This window comes from Chelonia mydas, chromosome 16 (assembly GCF_015237465.2).
Source record: "Chelonia mydas isolate rCheMyd1 chromosome 16, rCheMyd1.pri.v2, whole genome shotgun sequence".
NCBI classification, from domain to species: domain Eukaryota; kingdom Metazoa; phylum Chordata; order Testudines; family Cheloniidae; genus Chelonia; species Chelonia mydas.
Genome location: NC_057857.1, coordinates 21,738,154 through 21,759,112, shown reverse-complemented (window position 1 = coordinate 21,759,112; position 20,959 = coordinate 21,738,154). Strand labels below are relative to the sequence as shown.

Below are 20,959 nucleotides of genomic sequence, written 5' to 3'. Positions count from 1 at the left end.
TGGTGGTGCATTAGAACACCTGTGACTGTCAAAGTCAGCACTGGGTAACCAATGGAGATTCAAACTCTCTTTCTCCCTCTCTCTAGTCCACAGAACAGGTACAGTTGGGCACAAACAGTGCATGCTTCCTCACCAGTGACCTACCCACACCACCCTCTTCAAAGGGTACAGGAAATTGAGCCCTGGCCTCTCACAGGCTAAAGATATGAAAACCTCTACAATGGGCATGGAATATAGGGTACAATGATTTAGGGCTTCAAGCTGGACTTTAATTCTGATTCCAGAACCAAAAATAGTCAATCTAATAATTAACTCAATTCTTGTAATCAAAGATCTCAGTCAGAGGCATCCAAGGCTCTAGTTCCCAAACTGGTCCAAAATGATGCTCCGAAGACTTGCTGATGGGTTTTCAGGAAGGTGGCTGGTCACACGGACTCTAAATTAACGTTTGTAATGTTAGTTTTCCATGTAAGCAATAGCTGTAGTTGTCACAGGGGCTGTCATGCGATTGCCAAGAGGGGAGGCAGCACATGAGGTTCTCTCTCAAACCATGGAGATGACTGCTCCCAGGTGTAAAGTGAGCATAGCTGACCAATATTGTTTAAAAATTCACTAACATCTAGGTACAACTAGAGCTGGAGCTTTACAGTCTGCTTAGCTTTACTGCACCGACAAGGTTTTCTGATAGCAAGTGGGAATCTAATTTAAGAATATGAGCAATGAAGGCAATTTACATGGCCGCAGAATAAAAGCAACACCACCTGAATCACCTCCACGCCACAGTCTTAAATTGGATGTAGAAGAAGATTATGAACAGTTTAGCTGTGAAATCCACCACCATTGATGTCCTTCGAAAGCTGATGTAATGGTATCATGGAAACTGCAACTGTACTCCAACTTCTTTCCTAATTGCGACAGGTACCTGCCAGCCCCTAGATGCTGAAGCAAAATAGGAACTTGCAGTTAAGGGAGTGAAGCCAGCCTAATTAATGCAAATTGGAACTTTTACTAGGATTATAATTTTATTATGAGATCATTGAGACTTTGCACTTTCAGTGAGAGGACCAAAGTACTTCACAAACATTAGGCCTTGATGCACACATGAATTTTATTCCTTTTTTACAGACAAAAGCTGAGCCAATGGAATTGTTACTTCCCTAAGGACACACTTCAGAATCCAAGTGTTCTGACCCTAGCTATTAGACCACTCTTCCTCTGGTTTTCTGCCAGGATGAAGGAGGTGCAAGGTGTAGGGGAAAACCCAGAGGAGAGGCAGCAGAGCTGTTTCCCCCCCCCCGCCCCGATCTCTCCCCCTCCTTTTCCCTAGAGTTATGTTCTAAATTCCATCTATTAATTTTTCAAAAGGGAAAATCAGACAATTGTTACCTAGCCAGGCACTGATCACAATAGCATCTGAGCGTATTCCCCCAACTAACCTAGGATAATGCTTTCAACAGGAGCATGACCCTATCACTAGAAAAGATTGAGTTATTTTAGATTTGACTAATGTCAAAAAACCACCAGCTCAGGCAGGAGTGAATCCTCATTCCTTTTACTCAGCACAAATCTGTTACAAACTTTGTATGCACTTTAAAGGTGCTTGTCTGTAAAATCCCAGATTTCTCAGGGCACTAGACAAAGCAAGCACTGAGCACCAAGTGACATAGGGTACAATTTAGAATGAAAAGCAAGAGTGAGTGTGTGTCACATTTTGAACGAGTTTTTCTCTCTTTTTGAGAAGACAAGCTGAACAGATGGACTGAAATCTTCCTCCAAATGGCAAGAGCTTTACAAATCAGCAAACCAGATGGAAGGTCGGTCAAAAATCTTTGAGAGATCGATTAAAGAAAAAATTTTTAAAAAGCAGTGTTTCTCAGAAGGAGGCCTGGATGATATCCTTGAAGAGATGGGCAAACTTATGGGTGAACCTCTGGAATGTTCATTTAAGATTAAGACATCTGAAGATGCTGAATACCTAAGCAGTTAAAGTCAAAGTCATATGATTTGGAGTTACCATGCTGCAAAGAACAGAAACGTTAAATTGCGGACCACAGAACCTGCCCATCACAGACAGTGGCAAGCACTAAGAGGCTCATATATGGAGTACATGAGATTCTTACATAAGAAGCAGAAGAGTTGAACTTATTTTACATTTAATGCACAAAACTAGCTGAGAGACTGAGGTGAATAGGGCAGAGGGGATTCCCCATTCAGCAGGTAATAAACAGCTCATTAAAGCCACAAAAATTACTATTCTCACTGCTTTTACTACTGCAGGTCTGTAAAGTCATTTTCATTGCAGAAGCTCTGGCAAATGAAGATTAAAATGTTTCTTCTTTGGTTCACTTGTTCCCACCACCTTGTAGGCGTGTGCATCCAGCTTCCCTAAGTCCTAAAAACAATCTGCTTTCTTGTCATATTTTATATTTAACCTAGTGCCAGAAAATTTGGATCTCAGCGTGGGACCCAAGTCTTCGAAAGGCTGTGGATATTTTGCATGAGAATGGATTCAGGACTGCACTGGGAATTGGGTAATATTCCCACATTCAATTTTAAAATATATCAGTGTGATTGGAAAATGTGCCTGTCCCGTAAAATGTGTCGTGGGAAATGTGTGAGGAGCTTCGTGTACCCATTGTGCAGGTTTTCCTGTGTTCATACAAAAACGAGTAGTATCTGTTTCATGCAATCCCTGATGCAATAATTACCTGGAGCAATACAGCAAAGTTTTTTCCTGACTAGTCAGTTATTTTTTAACCTTTTCTTGAAGGGATGGGAGAAGTTACATTATTTTCCTCTCACTTGGAAGGTGGGAGTATGAGAGGAAATTTTTACTGGTTACCTTCAAACCTTATCCAAATTACACTGATAATTATTGATAAATTGCAGACCCGAATTCATTCAGAAAGGCATTTCTGTGAAACAGAAAGCAGCAAAGTCTGCACATGGTTAAGAACCTCACCATGTTACTCCCGGAAAGCACGGCTACTGTCAGAAAAGTTGCTATGGAATACCTTTCTAGATTAGGCGTGCTTTCAGAGTTTGCCTTTACTCACTTCAGTGACAAAAATACGTTTACTTCTGCTATTTCTGCAGAACAAACAGCTGTGCGAGCCTGAGATGTACTGTGATCTAATTCATACAGTCATCCAGTTGCAGTTAAATTTTGTCCTCCGTTATGAGTGGGCATCCCCTAGTGAAGATAGCATAAGTAGAATTTGGCCCAAGACTTCTTGTTACTGGTGATGATGTACAAACCAGAGAACATAAGTCTGTTTCTCAGATACAAGTGGAATTTGGAGGGGTGACAGAAAAAACATTTTACTTGTAAACTGAGCACATTTGATAAGAAAAATATTCAGACCCCAGGAGACCATTTTTATAGTCACTTTTCAGAGCAGAGCCATACTTTTACAATATAGATGGGCCTTCTGCCACACCAGGAAGATCCAGTATCTTTTACATGTCCTTTGTGTATTAATGATTTTGACCTTGGGGAGTCTGCAGATGCTAAAACTGTGTTTTAAGAAGAAAACTGTTTTTTTATTGCAAAATATTTAATTCACTGTTAAAATGAAATGAAACAACAAAATAGTAATACAATTTTACTAGGTTATATTTCAATTCATGAAGTATACACACTAGCAACTATCCTACCACCATGTCCACACATCTAATATTGATGATGCTACAGTATTTTTTGGTATTAAACAATAAAAGATAATGTATGCCGTTAACAAAAGAGGCTTAAGCATAGCATGTTATACCCCATAATCGCAGATTACATCAGCTAGCATTAGTACAGTAAACAAGAAAAAGGTAGGAATACAAAATAAACCAAATATCTTTATATACAAACCAGTGCCTCTTATTGTAACCAGCTTATACTCACACTGCACACAAAATTTATCCACTGATGCAATAGATACTTCAGCATAACACAAACCATTATAAATTAAAAAAATTACAAGGTGCAAAACCTCCATTCTACAGCTTTCTGGTGAGAACTTCAGGACAATCCAGAGGAGGCGAAATCCAAGCACGTTTAGCACCTATTAGTGCAACTGCACTGAGCATGGAAAAATGACCTACAGAACCTCTGAATGTTTTACTAGGAAAGACAGTTAGGACACACAGCAATAGACGCTCGCTGCTACACTCACGCAGTGATTTTTGCCTCTTAAATATCTCAGTTTATTGTTTCTTTGTCTCATTCATACCTATGTGCAAAACTAAATCCTGGAAGCTCTCACAGAACTTCACAGAAGACTACAGCCGGGTAAAAAACAAAGAATTAAATGTCAAATATTCACATAATTAGTACACATTAGCAGTCCTGGTGTGAGGATTGAAACGCTGTTCAATGCATGTGGCTCAAAATATATGACACAGAAGTAAAACAGAATTTGCCAAGAACTCTGATTATTCTTATCCACCTCTCCGACAAGCCTCCCTACCTCAGCTTGTGAATTCATTTGGCAGCCCATGCTAAAAAACCCAAAGTTGCATAGAATTGATTAGTAACACAGAAAGAAATGGCGAACACAGAGCGATGGATAGGGTATGTATTAAAACAAAATGGGGTTGCTCCAACCAGAACTCTGAAACCATCCCCCTTCACAAAGCAAAGCCTACCACCTCCTTCTCTCCAAATCCTACCTTTGGGGACTGCTTTCTGGCACTGATGTAGTTCTTGCTAAGAGTCATTTTCTTTGTTAGTGACACTTTCTTTTCAAATAAAATATTAAAAAATATTCTAACTGTAAAAAAATCTATTGTATGTAAACTTAACAATTAGGATTTGGTAAGTTCTCGTACCTAGTCTGTGAAAAGCCTCCAGCCAGACCGCAGAATGGAGTGTTTCTCTGAAGAGCGTCAATCTAGCTACATCACCTGTTAAATATCAGTAGTATGAAGATCCCGTGTCTAGCAATAAAGCCTCTTTTTGTGTTTCCATCCACTTTATCACTGACCTATTGAAATCCTGACATGCTGTGTTTCTAATTTTATGTACATTCTGGTCCTCTCACATGTCACAGATTTAAACATCTGGCCACGGAAGGCAACAAAAGGTATTGTGTTTAAGAAAACTGTGTTTGACGGAGTTTTGCTTTTCAACAAGTCTCTTTCCCTTGGACACCAGTCACTGTTTTTATAGAACTTATCGTTCTATTGAACCAAGTCTTCTTTGCTGCTTGTACCTCGTTCAGCGCCAGGCCCAAATGGTGCTCCAGATCCTGCAAAGAGAAGCGTCAACACCTGTGATCTGCTGTCTAGTACAAAATGGTTTCTATAAGGCTCAGAGGGAACCAGGAATTCTCTAGTCTGTTGGCAACTTTTGCTTCTGAAGAGCTTTTCTATGTATAAAACCATCAGTACAGCATGCAGATCTTCTATCTGAATGCACTTTTTAGTGATTCTTGTGTCATTGCCATGCAGACTCCTCCAGGTTTCTTATTAGTGCATTCACACACTCTAATTCACCGCAGACAATGAATGAGTGAGGAATTCTCCCTCCAGGAACTGGATTTTTCCTTACTAATTTTTGGCAAAAAGTGCTCTGAAATCACAAAAAATAACCTAAAACCCAATAATTGCCCCAAACATAACCCCTAGCCCTTTGGTTTTAATCAATTCTATGTGCACTCTGCAAAAGAAAAGTTAGTATAAACTCGTATGTCTAGATTTGCTGAGCTAAGAATGAGGGACATGTATTGGAAGAGATTACACGTATAGGTAGCGCCCTACCAAATTCACAGCCATGAAAAATGTGTCACGGACTGTGAAATCTGATTTCCCCCTGTGAAATCTGGTCTTTTGTGTGCTTTTACCCTATCCCATACAGATTTCATGGGGCAGACCAGCATTTCTCAAATTGGGGGTCCCGACCCAAAAGGGAGTTGCAGGGGGGTCACCACTTTCATTTGGGGGGGGGAGGGTCACAGTATTGCCACCCTTACTTTTGCATTGACTTCAGAGCTGGGTGGCTAGAGAGTGTGACTGTTGGCCTGGCGCCCAGCTCTGAAGGCAGCCCCCCTCCAGCAGCAGTGCAGAAGTAAGGGTGGCAATACCATACCAGGCCATCCTTACTTCTGCAGTGCTGCTGGCGGTGGCTCTGCCTTCAGAGCTGGGCTCCCAGCCAGCAGCCGCTGCTCTCCAGCTGCCCAGCTCCGAAGGCAGTGCTGTTGCACAGAAGTAAGGGTAGCAGTACTGCAACCCCCACCCCACACACAATAACCTTCTGACCCCCACCCCCATTCCTTTTTTGGGTCAGGACCCCTACAATTACAACCCTGTGAAATTTCAGATTTAAATAGCTGAAATCATGAAATTTACAATTTTAAAAATCCTATGACCATGAAATTGAACAAAATGGACCGTGAATTTGGTAGGGCTCTACATACTGGAAATGCATAAACGCAAAGGAGGGAGAGGAATTTTGGTTGGTTCATGGGCAGAAAAATGAGCAAAATAAAATTTAGGCTAAACATCAGGAAGACTTTCCTCACCGTTAAACCATGGAACAGATTCTCAAGGGAAGCAGTGGAAGCCTTCTTGCTTGGTACATTTGAAAACAGACTGGACAAAGAACTGGAGAATACACGGAGGGAAACAATCATCCCCACTGAGCCAGTGCAGGGTCTACAGGAATCTTGTATTTCTGACTGCTAAAAATCCATGATAATCAAGAATGAAGAGCAAGGTAGCTAAAGTCTAAGCCACATTCTTTGTTAAATGCAGCTTCTATAAAACCACTTCTATTTAGGGTTATATTAATGGGTTTTTTTCCCTCCGTGCTTTAATTTTGATCCCTTCAGATTTAAATCAAATGGCCATTGAACAGCATCCCTGTGGCAACTAAAGCATTCATCGCAATAGTATCTGAAAGCCTTCAGTAGCGTGTTAAGCAACATGACCAACATCTGTCATATGGTATTCGTTCTATCAGCAACTACAGTATTGTACAATAAAGGAAGAATATATGATTCATCACTTGGTCAGAGTTAAAAAAGGAAGCAAGGGGTTTACTTTCCCCACCCAGGCAGTCACATCAGATCAGCCTGAAAGGGCTAAGAAGCAACTGGGCAGATGTCTGGATTTTGTGACAACAGGCAAAAAGGGGCTCATATGATTTTAATTATTTTATCTGCATCAGCTGCGTTTTCCACACTAAATGTTTTGTTAAATCTCCCACACAGGAAATAGCAGGTTACAGTTTCAGCCAACAGTATCTGCTCTAGTCTCCCCATTTGAAATACATTTTTCTACAAATATAGGGCAGCTCTGCTGAGTAACAAATAACCCCCGAGTATTACCTGTATTTTACATTCTGCTTCGACTAACTGCAGTTTGGTTTGGGCCAGCTCAAGCTCCATTTCTCTCAGCTGGTTTTTCAGACTCTCCTTTTCCTCATCCGTGTCCTCATCAGAAGCCTCCTTGGCAGAGCTGGCGACCTTCACACGTCCTTCTTTATTGAAGAACTCTCGGCAGTGTTCACAGTCATCCACTTTTTGCTAAAATCAAAAACATCTGACTTTGCATTTCTGTTAAGGATGCTGGTAAACGTACCAGAGACATTTCCTGCCCCTGCACTGGAGTAGTAGGACAGGAGTGAGGGGGGTGGGTGGAGAGTCAATGACCCACACACATTTAGGCAACTCCCTTTATTCACCTGTGTGGGTAGACAAAATAGCAGGCAAAGCAGGCAAATAAGAGCTTGTCACCCATACATCCCCATTCCTGCTGTGGTTTGTAAACTACAGATTTACTCATACCATTGCCATGGATGAAGAATGGGCACTACCACACCACAGCTGTATAGATCTTTCTGAGAAAGATGTCAGTGCTAACAGAAAGCACCCAACTCAGGCCAGGTTCACCGAGTGGGGTTTTCTGTGAAGTGTTTTGTAACACACACATTACTTTTAAACAGGTTTCAGAGTAGCAGCTGTGTTAGTCTGTATTCGCAAAAAGAAAAGGAGTACTTGTGGCACCTTAGAGACTAACAAATTTGTTAGTCCATCACTTTTAAAGCAGCAGGAGCACTCTATACTCAACCTCCATCCCCACTGGAAAGGTCTCCGTGGTATAACTCCTCCCACCAACATAAAGATCAGGTTCAGGATAAGAAGTAAGATGCAATTGAGCAGGCACTAAGAACCAGGGAATCAGAGATCTACTCCCAGCTCTGCCACTGATGTACTGTGTGATCCTGAACAAATCGCTTAGCCATTCTATGCCTCAACTTCAGAGGCCCATTCTACAAATGGGGGGATTGACGCTTATCTTACTCCTGAAGGAATTCTGCAGCAAAAAAAAGTAAAAATCTGTACACAATATTTTAAAATTCTGAAAAATTCTGCAAATTTTGTCCATAAATAAATGTGAAAGTTCCAGCATGGTAGTGGGGTGTACAGGCCACTGGCTGCACGGAGATGGGAGATCACCCAGCAGCTCCCCACACCTCCACCCAGAAACATGGACTCAGCGGAGTCTGACCCTGACACAGCACAAGGGCAAGTCCTGCCCCAGAAAACAGGCGCACCAGGTGTGGGCAGGATCCAGTGTGGAGGTGCTTAATGTGTGGGGGGGGGGGGGGGCGGGGGGGGAGAGAGAGATCCAGGTGTGGGGTGAAAGTGTTGTGTGTGGGGCAACTTAGTGGGGGGGGGGGTCCAGGTGTGGTCTGGATGCACAGGGGCTCCTTGGGGGGTTTCTGGATGCAGGGGCAAAGGGACTCTGCAGGGAGTCCAGGTGAAGTTGGTTGGGGCTTGGCAGGGAGGTCTTGGTGTGGGGGGGACGTGGCTTGGCAGGAGGGGTCTGGGTATGGGGTGTTCACCAGAGTGTCTGGGTGCTGAGGGAGTGGGGCTCAGTGGCGTGAGGGTCCAGGTGCAGCTTGTTGGGGCTCAGTGGGTGGGGGTCCAAGTGCAGGGGGCTTATTGGGGTGGTCCAGATGCATGAGGGATGGGGCTCATTAGGTGGGGGTTCGAATGCAGGGGGCTCACTGGGGGGTGGTCTCGGTGCAGGGATGAAGGGTCTGGATGCAGAGGGCTCATCAGGGAGGGCCATGCTCGGTGGGGCGGATGTTTTCGGGGGGGGGGTAGTTCTGGATGTGGGGTGATGAGGCATGGCAGTAGGGTCTGGATGCATGGGGGTTGGGCAGATAGGTAAGCAATGACTCCTTCCCCCGTGGCTGAGACGCGATGGGGGCAGGAAGTAGGGGTGGAGCTTCCTGCAGCTGGGGGAGGTTTCCGGGGGTGGGTCTGGCCCTGGCTACTCCATGCAGGGGAAGTGCACTACTCCTCCCCAACCCCCAGCCCAGCTGGGACTAGCAGCTGAGCCCAGCACAGGGCAGGAGCCCCCAACTAGGGCATCCCCAGCCCCAGATGTGGGGGCTCAGCACAGTCCAGGCTCGGTGGGTTGCTAGATGCAAGGGGGTGAGGCTTGGTAGGGGTCCAGATGTATGGGGGTGGGTTTGACTGGGCCCCAGCTGGGGCATCCCTAGCACCACCCTCTCCCACAGTGATTTACCTCTTTGCCGGCTGCTCCAGGCGCCTGAAACGATGCACCTGTGCTGCTGGGGAGGGGCATGTGACTGCTCTTGCAGCTTCCCTTTGCTTCCCTTTCAGAAAGTCATTTTTCTGCAGGGAAGCAAAGAAATCTGCGAGGAGCAGAAATTCTGTGCCTGTGCAGTGGCACAGAATTCCCCCAGGAGTATTATCTACATAACAGGAATTTATGAAGCTTAAAATGTCCAAAGTGCTTTGAGATCCTCAGCTGAAAGCATTATGGAAATCCAAAGTATTGTTCACATTACAGTAGCAGGTAATATGCAGTGTCCAGGGCTAAATAGATATTTCAAGAGATTTCACAAAGAGCCGTGAATCTGACAGAAAAATGATTGTACCTTCTGATCTGTGCTGAAATGCAATCAGCTTTATCAAGGGGAAAAATTCTCTGTGGAAACTCCCTATGGATTAGATTTGACAGACACAAGGCAAACAAAACACTAAAACTAACGGGCAAGGCAGACCAAACACACACTGAATAGTCGGATGACCACAGGACCATTGGCTGCACAGGGTGACGGTACTAAGCACAGAGTTCAAGGGACAGTTTGTTGTTGGTAAAACTCTTCTTGGCATAATTATTTCTGCATTCCCTGAATGTTACATTATGGTCAAAGCAGGCTGGTGGTGCCTTCTCCTGCTACAGCAAGAAATCCCTCATGACAACTGACATCAGGTATTGAGCAGTAACAGCATGTTACAGGATGGTATGGTAGGGGGAGCTGGAAACTGATTGCCCCAAAGAATGCTGTAGGTGCCATTTATTTAATCGGTACTTGTGCCAACAGCGAAACGTGGAAGGTACTCAGTGCAACATATCACTCTAGCTAATTCTTTAAAAAATTTTTAAAAAGATCATAAATGCACTGATTCGTTAGGCCAATAATGTTTAAACAGTGAAGATCCTGGTAACATGCATCCCCTTACCCGTATTTTCTCAATTTCAGCTTTATTTGCTGTTTGTTGCTTCTCCAGTCGCTCGCTCAGCTGGGAGCAAATCTAACAAAGCAAAATTCTGTTACCACGCAGCAGGTTCCTTAATAAATATTAAAACCAAACTCCTGTGCTACAGCAGCATTGAAGTGGAGATTTTAAGGGCCCCAGAAGAGTCAGGAAATTCAGAGTCAAGGTTTCTAAAACAACCTGGACCCTGCTGCGGGCACATAGGCATTACAGCAGGGTTTTTCACTGCAGTCACACAACATACATGCAGTAATGCATGGAGTTACATATGTGCCTCTAAAGCTGTAGCCAAAGGTGCTCTTTAAGCAAGTAAGTTCATAGTTCAGCCTCTCTGGGGGGAGTCAAGACAAACTGAGAGGAAGCACAGTTCCTTCCATTGCCTTGAGAATCAAGTCAACAACCATGACAGTGGGTGTGGCTAGCCACACCTACCCCTTGAGGTTTGTTTGATGCAGCCTAAGGATAACTTGAGGCTAAATTCCTAGTAAATTGAGCTATGGATTGGATACCATGCACTGCAGGATTGTGAATCCAAACCTAACATTCTGAAACAGTATCATAAGGCTGAATCAAGCTAAAGGGCTTCTTTATCATCACCATTTGGTGGGAGAAGGGAAGATGGGGGAGAAAATTTTTGGAGTGAAGTGAACAGCCAAGCCTTCAGATTGCAAGACCATAGCCCATTCAAATAACTTTATACCCTTCATAATGGATACGATGGGTAATTGGCACCTTATAAAGATTTAAGACAGAGATAAATAGAACATCGTGATCTCAGCCAAAAAAGCATAAAAACCACCACAGCTAATCCACTTAAATACCTCAGAAGTCCCAGAAAATGCATGGCAAATATTGTACTTTATATGGGGATGTCTGGAAAATAAATCCTAAATCCCAGAGAATTCCCTGGCATGTGAGAGCAGTCTGTCCAATCCCTATCCAAGCTGCACTTACCTGCTTATAGTCACCAATAATAGAGCTGTTCTTTTTAATCTCTGACTCTGCCTTGTCTAATTCCCTACGACACATTTCCTTCAGCTGCAGTAAAATAAAGAGAAAGGTTACATATTTACAATACCTTAAAAAATAATCTGACAGCATCTGCAGAAGACAACCCACCTTCACTCCTCTAACTCATAACCCTTCAGAGATGACCAGCCTTTCTACCTCTGAGGACCAATGGGCTAGTCCAGCCCCACTGCAATCTAGGGTCTAGCTATGAAGCTAGTTTGAGACACTGATGGACAGGCCTATCAGGAAAATTGGGTTTGTTTGTGGCAGGATATGTACGAGGAATTCACTGGGGTAAATGGTGACAGTTTGAACCCTATGTTGCTTCCATCTGTAGTAACACTGTCTGCATGCATCCATGCTTCCAAGTTAGTTAAATATTAAATTACAGTAAGCAACAGCTTTCAAAGGGACGCTGAACACTGTTTCTCTATGCTTTTTACACTGCACGAAGGCACAAGGATAACTTGGAACGATAAGCCCTTCCTATACAGATCTCGTTTTCTTAATTTCCATGCTGTACAGAAACGTGAAAGCAACAGAAACGCCCATAACCTGAGCAGACTCCTCTTCTAGTCGCCTTTTTTCTTCTTCTGCATCAATTAACTTCTGTTTGGTCATTAGCAATTCCTTATTCAGCGCATCCGCCTTTTCCTCTGCCTGAAACACACACCATAGAGCAGAACATCAAGCACAGGATTTCCCATCACTAAAGAACTGTATGTGCCATTGTGCCTATGCTTCTTGGCATCCAATGGCACACCAGACCCACAGGACTCTCCCAAGGCAGCAGCCTCATTCTACACTCTTCGTTTTCATTACAAGTACCATCAAAGGAGATAAAGGGACCATTTTTGATATCAGATCATCACAAGAACAAATTTATTATCTGTCGTTTTTGGTGCTTCGTACAGCTTCGATATGAAAAAAGAGTTCCCCTGGAAACTGCATGCCTGCTGCATAATTATCCTTATTCCCATCAAGCAGACCTCAGTAGCACTCCCCACCCTGACCACTCTCACAGGAGACCCTGATCCCCACTTCTCAACCATCATTTAACAGAAGAAACACCGCAAAACCAAGACCTTATTACAAAGACTCTGTGACTGTTCCTAGTATATTTTGAGAGTCTGTGTAAACTATGCAGGTGAAAATTAAAACGAAATTACCTTTGCTAAAATACATGAGCAAAATACATTGGGAGACTTTTTATTTGCATCTATTCACTTGATAACCAACAAAACTCAGTAAACCACAACTGGTCTCCTAATGTGAGTGAATGGACAAGTCCTGTAGTCTTATTCTTATGAAGGTGGAAATAGCACCTGACAGATGCTTAATTGCATCAATATAAAGGCAAAAATTAATCATTTTTGGGGGGTGGGAGAGTGAGAAGGAGAAAGTCCTTAATGATTTAGCTTTCTGGGCCATATAACGTGTTCTTTCATGTCCTACGTACTGCCAGGCACACTGCACATGCTTCACAAATAGCTAATAGTGGTTAGTGTAGAAGACTGGGAGTCAGTGTGGCGTCTCTGTTCTGCATAGATAACCCTCCCTCCAAAAGCTCTTCTTTAATTTCAGTGACCAGCCTCAGCAAAGTCAGCATCTGAATGATTGCTCCCAGGAAGAAATCCAATTAGAGAAATAATTACTCCCTTTTCACTTGGGCCTGGGACCAGAATAGTAAACTAAAGGACAATGGAAGACATAGAACAAATAACTATTTGAAAGAAGATCTATAATAAAATACTTTAACAATCCAAATCTCATGTTCACTTTGCAAATGTCCAAGCTGTGGTGGGAATACATTCATTGAGAAAGCCCCAGGAGAGCTTCACCAAATCAAAATAGACATGACACCTGCCCATGAAGGCAGTTACTCCCCTCATTTCTTAAGCCACCCAGAAGAGTTTGTATTAAAAACAGCATCTAACACAAGCAAATGAGAACAGTCCAATGAAAATCCTCTCTACTAAGTACTCAATACTCAGGCAGAAAATCATAGAATATGAAGGTTGGAAGGGACCTCAGGAGGTCATCTAGTCCAACCCCCTGCTCAAAGCAGGACCAATCCCCAATTTTTGCCCCAGATCCCTAAATGGCCCCCTCAAGGATTGAACTCACAACCCTGGGTTTAGCAGGCCAATACTCAAACCACTGAGCGACCCCTTCCCCCAGTGTGAACGTCAAACAGAAGACTGAAATGATCTTCGAGTACAGTACTCCCTGCTCCCATGAAGAAGGTACTGAGTTCCCTTCTATCTGAGCGCAAGGGACCAGTGCGGTACTATGCCAAACCACTTCACCATAGCTGTACATTAACTCATCTTTCTGATCAGGTAAGACAGAACATATTTCTTCACTTTCCTTCCGAAATCTACTATGATGATGAGTCTGAGCTTGATAAATACATTTTGGGGACGTAAAAATACGAAGGATAAATTAAACTGGAAAAGACCAGAACTGACAACAGCCTTGAAAAGCTCCTTAGGTTGATTTAAAAAAAATCACATAAGATAAATCACTCAATAACATTATTGCAAAGGTATGTGTCTTTTCCAGCGTTGCTGTTTAAATACAATAACTCAGGCCTCAGATAGATTTACTAATTTTTTATATATATATATATATATATATATATATATATATATATATATATATATATGATCAATAACTCAAAAGGTTTAAAGACTTCAGAAAGCAACTGTCTCAATCCCTTTCAAAGAAAGAAAATCACAACATGAATTTTAGTCCACTAAAGTTTTGATGATCCTTAAAAATAGGGGCACAATCCTAAGAGACTGACTTGTCGATATCCATTGGCTCCTAATTGTTTTGAAGTTGAAGAAAACTGGATATCTGACTCCAACAAAAGAAGACTGAAGCTTAATTTCTGGGCTAGTATACAGGAAATGAAGGAAGCTGCTTAATTTCCACTCTTTGCTTTGATCAATCTAGGCTTAGAGATTGCAAATGTGCCTTTAAGGTATCAGAAAAGGTGTATTACACAATGTCTTTTAGTACTTTTCTTCCAGGTCAGCTGACTAGTTGAAATGGAACATGATCTCAGGGCCCAATTAGAAGAATTAATCCTGAGTTTAAAAAAATCCAGGGTCCTAGAGTTTAGGATCAAATCACGTAAGTCCCCTCAAGGGCAATTCTGTCAACTTCATTTAGCCATTTTTGGAGGATGGACAGATTATAACAAAATCCAATGGGCTACCTCAGAGGTTTGGCTTAATTCTGCTTTGTATAATCAAGTCAACATTAGAGCACAGCTAAGTCTCATATGGGTTCAAGTGGTCACAAGGGAGTTACTAGTGAATATCAAATGCAACAAAAGATGATCCCTTCAGTGCATTTTATGTTGGGGCCCATCCTTTGAACACAACTGCTCAGCTGTCCTCATATTCCTCTATTATGTCTTTGCTGAAATGGAAAAGGGAATGTAACAAGGTTAACATACTGGTATTTTGTGAAGTCCCTGCCCAGAACAAAAGGGTAATGGAATTTATTACTCATATTTATAGCAGGTTTTCATAACACTAGAAAACATTCATCCACTGGCATAAATTCTCACTGTGAAACAGTAAGAACTTCTAATATTTTTCCTGAAGAAACTTTCCCAGTAAAGAGTGGGAATCCTTACTTCACTTAGGTTGCTAAGCTGAAACACTTTAAAGTCGGTCAAATCCTGGTTTATACAAATTCCAAAAGCCAGCTTCCACTGGGATTCACAAATGCATGTATCTTCATACAGAATGAGAATGGTATGACACAAGCACTCTCTCTCTTTCCCACATATTTCCAGGTGGATTGATAATATCTACGTCAGTTCAGAGGCAGCAGCAGAAATGCCAGGTCATTTTGCCCTACCACGTGTGCTGTCTAAGGCAGTGTTTCAGTCCTTCTGTGTTTCTGGAAAAGTATATCCTCGCAAAACATCCCCAATGTGATTATCTAAATATGACACGAAGGGAAGAGACAGCAAAGAAAAATTCAAGTAACACAACTGGAATCGAAGCACCTGTGCAAAATGAACATGGAACAAGAAGACAACTGAGTTTTATAAGAATCTTTGAAGATGTTAATTTTTAGCATCAAGGGTATTCTCTCATCTTAACACACACGTAAATACTTGATCAGTACAAGAATGTACCCTCCAGTGGATTTGCCTTTAGAAAACTATTGATATGGGAAATGACCTATGTGACTGCAAATACACTGGGGGACAGGGGGAAGGGAAGAGTCATAATAAATTCAATCCATATTGGCAGACTTCAGCAAGCCAAAACACACACAGGATGAAATTTTGAAAAGCACCTAAGAGACTTAAGAGTCTAAGTCCCATTGAAAGTCAAAGGGACTTAGGGGTTCTTAAGTGCTTTGCTGACAGTGAAACGATATACACAGACTAAACGACTGCCAGGAAGTCAGAATACAGAAGCCACCATAATTTCACGAAGGGTCAGAAAATGGGCTTTCTAGACTCCAGCTACATACTGTCTCTTATCCAACATAGTGGCAAAAACAATAAAGAGCGAGAAGCACCTGCATCCTGCAAGACCAAGATGGGTTTTACAGTCTATACATACAGCAATTGCTCAGCCACGTCTGTGGCAAACACAGACGCCATCTTGCACCAGTTACACTACACAACATGAGGGGAAGAACAACACTGCCGATTTACACGCCAGGGGATATCTAGGAAGTCAGAATGCAACTTTCCAAGTAGGAATTTGGCTCCATGAAGGAGCCAATACCTCTTCTCTTCCTCAAATGACCTTAGGCTCTTTTCATGACCATGGGTGTCAGAGCCTCAGTTTTAGGTATCCTTCAGATGGGACCTTCAGCAGCATAGTGCAGCCTAGTGCCATGCTGGGATAATCATCTAGTACTGACTTGGAAAGAAGAATCGTGCTTACATCAACACCACCACTTGTTGAATGTCCTTTAAAGGTCTCCAATTCAATAAATGGCCAAACCTGCCCCTGCTTAACTTGTGAGACCTGACAGGATCCTGGCCACGGTAGTAGGCTTTCCGTTATAAATGTATAAGCAATCCATAGGCCTGAAGGCAAAAGATAAATGGAAAAACATCCCAAGGTAAAGAAATAATGAGAGATTTATCAGTCTCATACGTGGAAAATGCAGGTTTACAAAGTAATTGTAAGAGCATGATCCATCTATGGACACCCGCAATGAGACATTAAGAATTAAATGAGAGGAGTAAATAGAAATGAAGTTTTGCATTACTGCACCCAAGAGCAGAGGGAAATGTTTTGCCTTACATTATCTAAATCCTTTCGCAGTGCAATCTTGCTGGTGACCAGTTCGTGTGCAAGATCATCATTTTCTTGTTCAAGCCTCATATTTGCTTCTTGCAGTCGCCGGTTCTCTCGCTATTGGAAACAAAAAACCTGGAGTTTAAAAAAAGCTCTCTCAAGGAGTTTGTGTACCAGAAACCATTTTGAATGCCTGCTCAGCTCACAAAAAGAAAAGGAGGACTTGTGGCACCTTAGAGACTAACAATTTTATTTGAGCATAAGCTTCATCGATGAAGTGAGCTGTAGCTCACGAAAGCTTATGCTCAAATAAATTTGTTAGTCTCTAAGGTGCCACAAGTACTCCTTTTCTTTTTGCGGATACAGACTAACACGGCTGCTACTCTAAAACCTGTCATCTCAGCTCACACATTCACGCTATAAGACCAGCCTGGAAATCTATTTCTGGCTGCATGTATTTTAGTGACAACAAATAGCTAACCATATGATGAATATAAAATAGTTAAGCAAAAAATGACTTTTGAGAAGCAGCTATTTATTAGCAACTCTGCTTAGCCATTGCTGGGAAGCTAACTGAGCCGTAGAAAAGCTTCGGGCAGCGGAGAGGTGGGGGTGAGAGTCCACTGCCAATATTCCCACACACATTCCCCTCCAAGACTTGGGATAAATGTCGTGTGCTGTGAAAGGAGGGGTGAGGGGGGTGCTGCAGAGAACAGGGTGGGGGGGAGTATGTGGAGACTGCTTAGCTGTTTTATCGCTTAAACAAAACTGCTCTGTCACAACCATAATCGAGGAGGGAGGCTACAGCTCCTGGCAAACACATGGATAGAAACTTCACTTGAAATGTTTATACCCTGAAAAATAGACTCAGTATTTCACAGCATACAACATGTGTCACAGGGGGAGGAGAGTGAAGACTTTATGGCAGTGAGCCGGCTTATACCCACCAGAATTGATTGTTCATTTGTTTAAATATCTGGCACATGGTGCAATCAGCACATTACACAAATGGACTCTTCTGAGGCAGTTTTATGAACCCAAGTACAAAAGTATATATCTGCACTATCCTGCCCTTCAATTTAATGGAAATATTTTATGAAGGGGCTTGCCCCGGAACGTCCCTGCTGATCAACACAAACAGGCATTTCTTTCATGTTCATTTGGCAGAATTAACCTGTCCTATCAAAATCTCTGCATGCTGGCAAATAAAGAGAAACAACTGAAAGAAACAGAATTTGGAGCAGGACTTTCCTGAGAGACCTCAAACTGACCTAGATGTGCAGTGTGTTACCTCAAATCTTTCTATAGGATCCTCCTGTTGTGCTTGTTGCTCTCTCATGGTATGATATTCCTTTTCATATTTCTTCAACTTCTTCTGACCAATCTAAATTAAACAAAACATGTTAGTTCCTGGCCAGTTCCATTCTTCTCTCATGGAAAAGAATACACATTTCACAAAGTGTCAGTGGTGCAAACCTCAGGCAACACCTGTCTGCTACAAAATATGATTAAAATGTTTCCCATCTATTCTGAGAGTGAAGTAGTTGGAACTGGCCAAAGAATTTTGACTTACTCAATGTAATCAAATAAATACTCTCTCTCTTCCTGCCTTCTTTAGAGCACAGGTGTTTATTTGATGAGGTTGAGGTTTTAAGGCTGCCTCTTCAGCGGTAATTTTTAACATCATGCATACACATTTTCTTTGCTTTTTATGAAACTGCTAAAACAGGAATGGCCTGAGCAAGGTTCATCACACCACTCTGCTAGCTCATACCTGACTTAAAAAATCTCCAATCCCAGGGCTGCCTGTGCATCTCAGTCAAGCCACAACAGACTACATCAGCACCAAAGGGAGAGAAGGACAGAGAAAAATGATGGTCTGGTAACAAGCAGGTAAGGCACCATTCTGGAACTCAGGAGATCTGAGTTCTCCCCCCAGCTCTGTCAGACATTCCCTCCCTTTGTGACCTTGAGCAAAGCAAACGAGAATCACTGCCCCGGTATTCCCATCTGTAAAATGGAGGTCAGAATCCTCCTCTTCCTCACAGAGGTGTTGATAAATTCATTAATGCATACGTGGTGCTCAGACACTACAACTACATAAGACACAGAAAAATCTTTAAACAAAACCCACCCCACCAGAGCCTCTCCTTGTATTGAGGCCCGGAGACATGCCAAGTACTGTAGTGGCTTAGCAATACAGCCTATGCTGAAACCACCAGGCTCACTTCACTTGTGGCCTAGCACTGATTTACAATGGGTCTCCAATGATCAAAGGCTGCTGGACCTTACTATTATCTCAGTAAGCTAGCTAAATGATAAATGGGGATGGCTAACTTTTTTTAAAAGTACTTGTTTGACAAGATTTTAATGTTTAATAAACAAATATTTTGCAAAAGAATAAGACAAACGTATGAAAATCGGTTTATGGTTATCTCCTACTTTATCATTAACAGTCTTGCCCAAGATGAACAAACTGCAGAAAACTAAGAGCTAGGCTCCCTCTAGTGAGATTCATATAGAAATGTTTTAACTAGATTTCGACTGAAATTTTTCAGCTTCCTTAGCTGGCATCTCTGAATAGTACAATTACAGTTATTAGAGTTAATCAGGAAAAATACAGAGTAAACAGCTTAATAAACACTTACAAGGGATCTTTAGGAACTAACTTCATTCTCAGGAAAGGGTTAAAATCTTAACAAGTAGTTTGTTTCACTGTATTAGGACTTATTGAAACATGTCCTGGCTTTTACATGCTGAATCTCACATTAGTGAGAATGTTCAACATTGAGGAGGGAGGCAGCCAGCAACACGAAAAGGAAGGAAATAAGCACACACCCCAATGTATTCAACTCACCACACTTCTGAGTGTATCAGAACCAATCTTCGCTCTAGATATGAGTTACTGGGTGATCACAAGGATCTTTTTGTGATGATCACCAATATATTTCATAACAGCCCCAGTGGGAACAGCGCGAGGGGAATGGCAACAGAAATCTTGGAATTTGCATTGTGAGACACAGAGGAGGCAGGAATCCCAAATTCTAGTTTTTCTGGGGCAGGGAAGGTAGCAGTGGCTCTTTTTACATTTCACTGTAACAATGAAGTGTGACCTTAAGAATCTAGCTTTACTTCACGCTCATCATCTGCTGACCTCCTTTTCAGCAGAATGCTGTTGTAATCACAATGCCTCAGCCAGGCTACATCCTATAAATGATTCAGCTTGACATCAGGGCCTTTTCTGTTCAAAAGCATTTTCAGGTAAAAAGCAAGAGATTTTTTTTGACTTACATTTTATAATGGGCTTATATTTTGGGCTTATATTTTAAGTCAAACCAATTACATGCAGCATTCCAATTAAAAAAAGAAAAGTGTGTGTGTGGGTGAGAGCTGCAAGCACTGGGCTTTTGCTCAGAGCCCAGTATTGCAACCTGCATTCTCTCCAGCAGCCTTCCATATTCTGTTAACCCTTTCAATGCAGATTGCATCTGGGAAGACTATACAATACATTATCTATGCTGTGCCATTAGTTCATGGTGCACTGGAAACAACAGGAGCCTAGGCAGCAGTGGGAAGGGGAAAACGAACGAAGTTCTTGCTGTGAAAAGTGAAAGGTAAAATGTGCGAATGCACTCTTGGCAATGCAAGTGGTGCACACGATATTAGCCAGACGCATATTTAATGTCAATGCTGTCTGTAATCAGCAAGACTGGGTCGTCTTCATCCTGCTTATTCCCTTTTCCTACACAGGTTTTGGATCAGAACTGAGTACAAACCCGTTAACTGCCATTTTGAGGTCTATGTAGAGACCCTGCAGTGGAGTGGGTAAATGTGGAGCAAAGAGCTCTGGAAAACCCAGATGCCCAGGAATGTTTACATACTATGCTTAGACTCTAGCAGGATACTGAGCTCCTTTAGCCATGTTGTAAGTATAAAGAAGTTTTGTGCCAAGACCAATGGTTTTGCCCAAGAACTTGGCATATATAGTTAAATTATATATATAAAATATATATCTAAAACTGTCATAAGAAATTAGAAAGTTTCCTTTAAAAACATAAGACAGCTCTATTTCAGAAACGAATGATCACGGCTATAAAGGGGACACTACAGAAGGGGTTTTTTGGGAATCTA

The 20,959-nt window shown here is 42.2% G+C and overlaps 1 protein-coding gene across 6 annotated transcripts in view; it reads right to left on the bottom strand.

The window, feature by feature from the left end:
* Positions 1-3,592: 3,592 nt before the first annotated feature.
* The window catches only part of RABGAP1 (RAB GTPase activating protein 1), a 123,977-nt gene continuing 106,610 nt past the window's right edge, over positions 3,593-20,959 (bottom strand). For all 6 annotated transcript variants that reach the window (XM_037879933.2, XM_043530784.1, XM_037879935.2 and 3 more), the window contains 7 exons: positions 18,120-18,212; positions 16,835-16,945; positions 12,096-12,200; positions 11,484-11,567; positions 10,494-10,565; positions 7,317-7,514; positions 3,593-5,237 (listed from right to left, as the gene is read on the bottom strand). In XM_037879933.2, the coding sequence (XP_037735861.1) occupies positions 5,115-5,237; positions 7,317-7,514; positions 10,494-10,565; positions 11,484-11,567; positions 12,096-12,200; positions 16,835-16,945; positions 18,120-18,212 (786 nt within the window). In that variant the 3' untranslated portion in view covers positions 3,593-5,114. The remainder of the gene's footprint in view (positions 5,238-7,316; positions 7,515-10,493; positions 10,566-11,483; positions 11,568-12,095; positions 12,201-16,834; positions 16,946-18,119; positions 18,213-20,959) is intronic.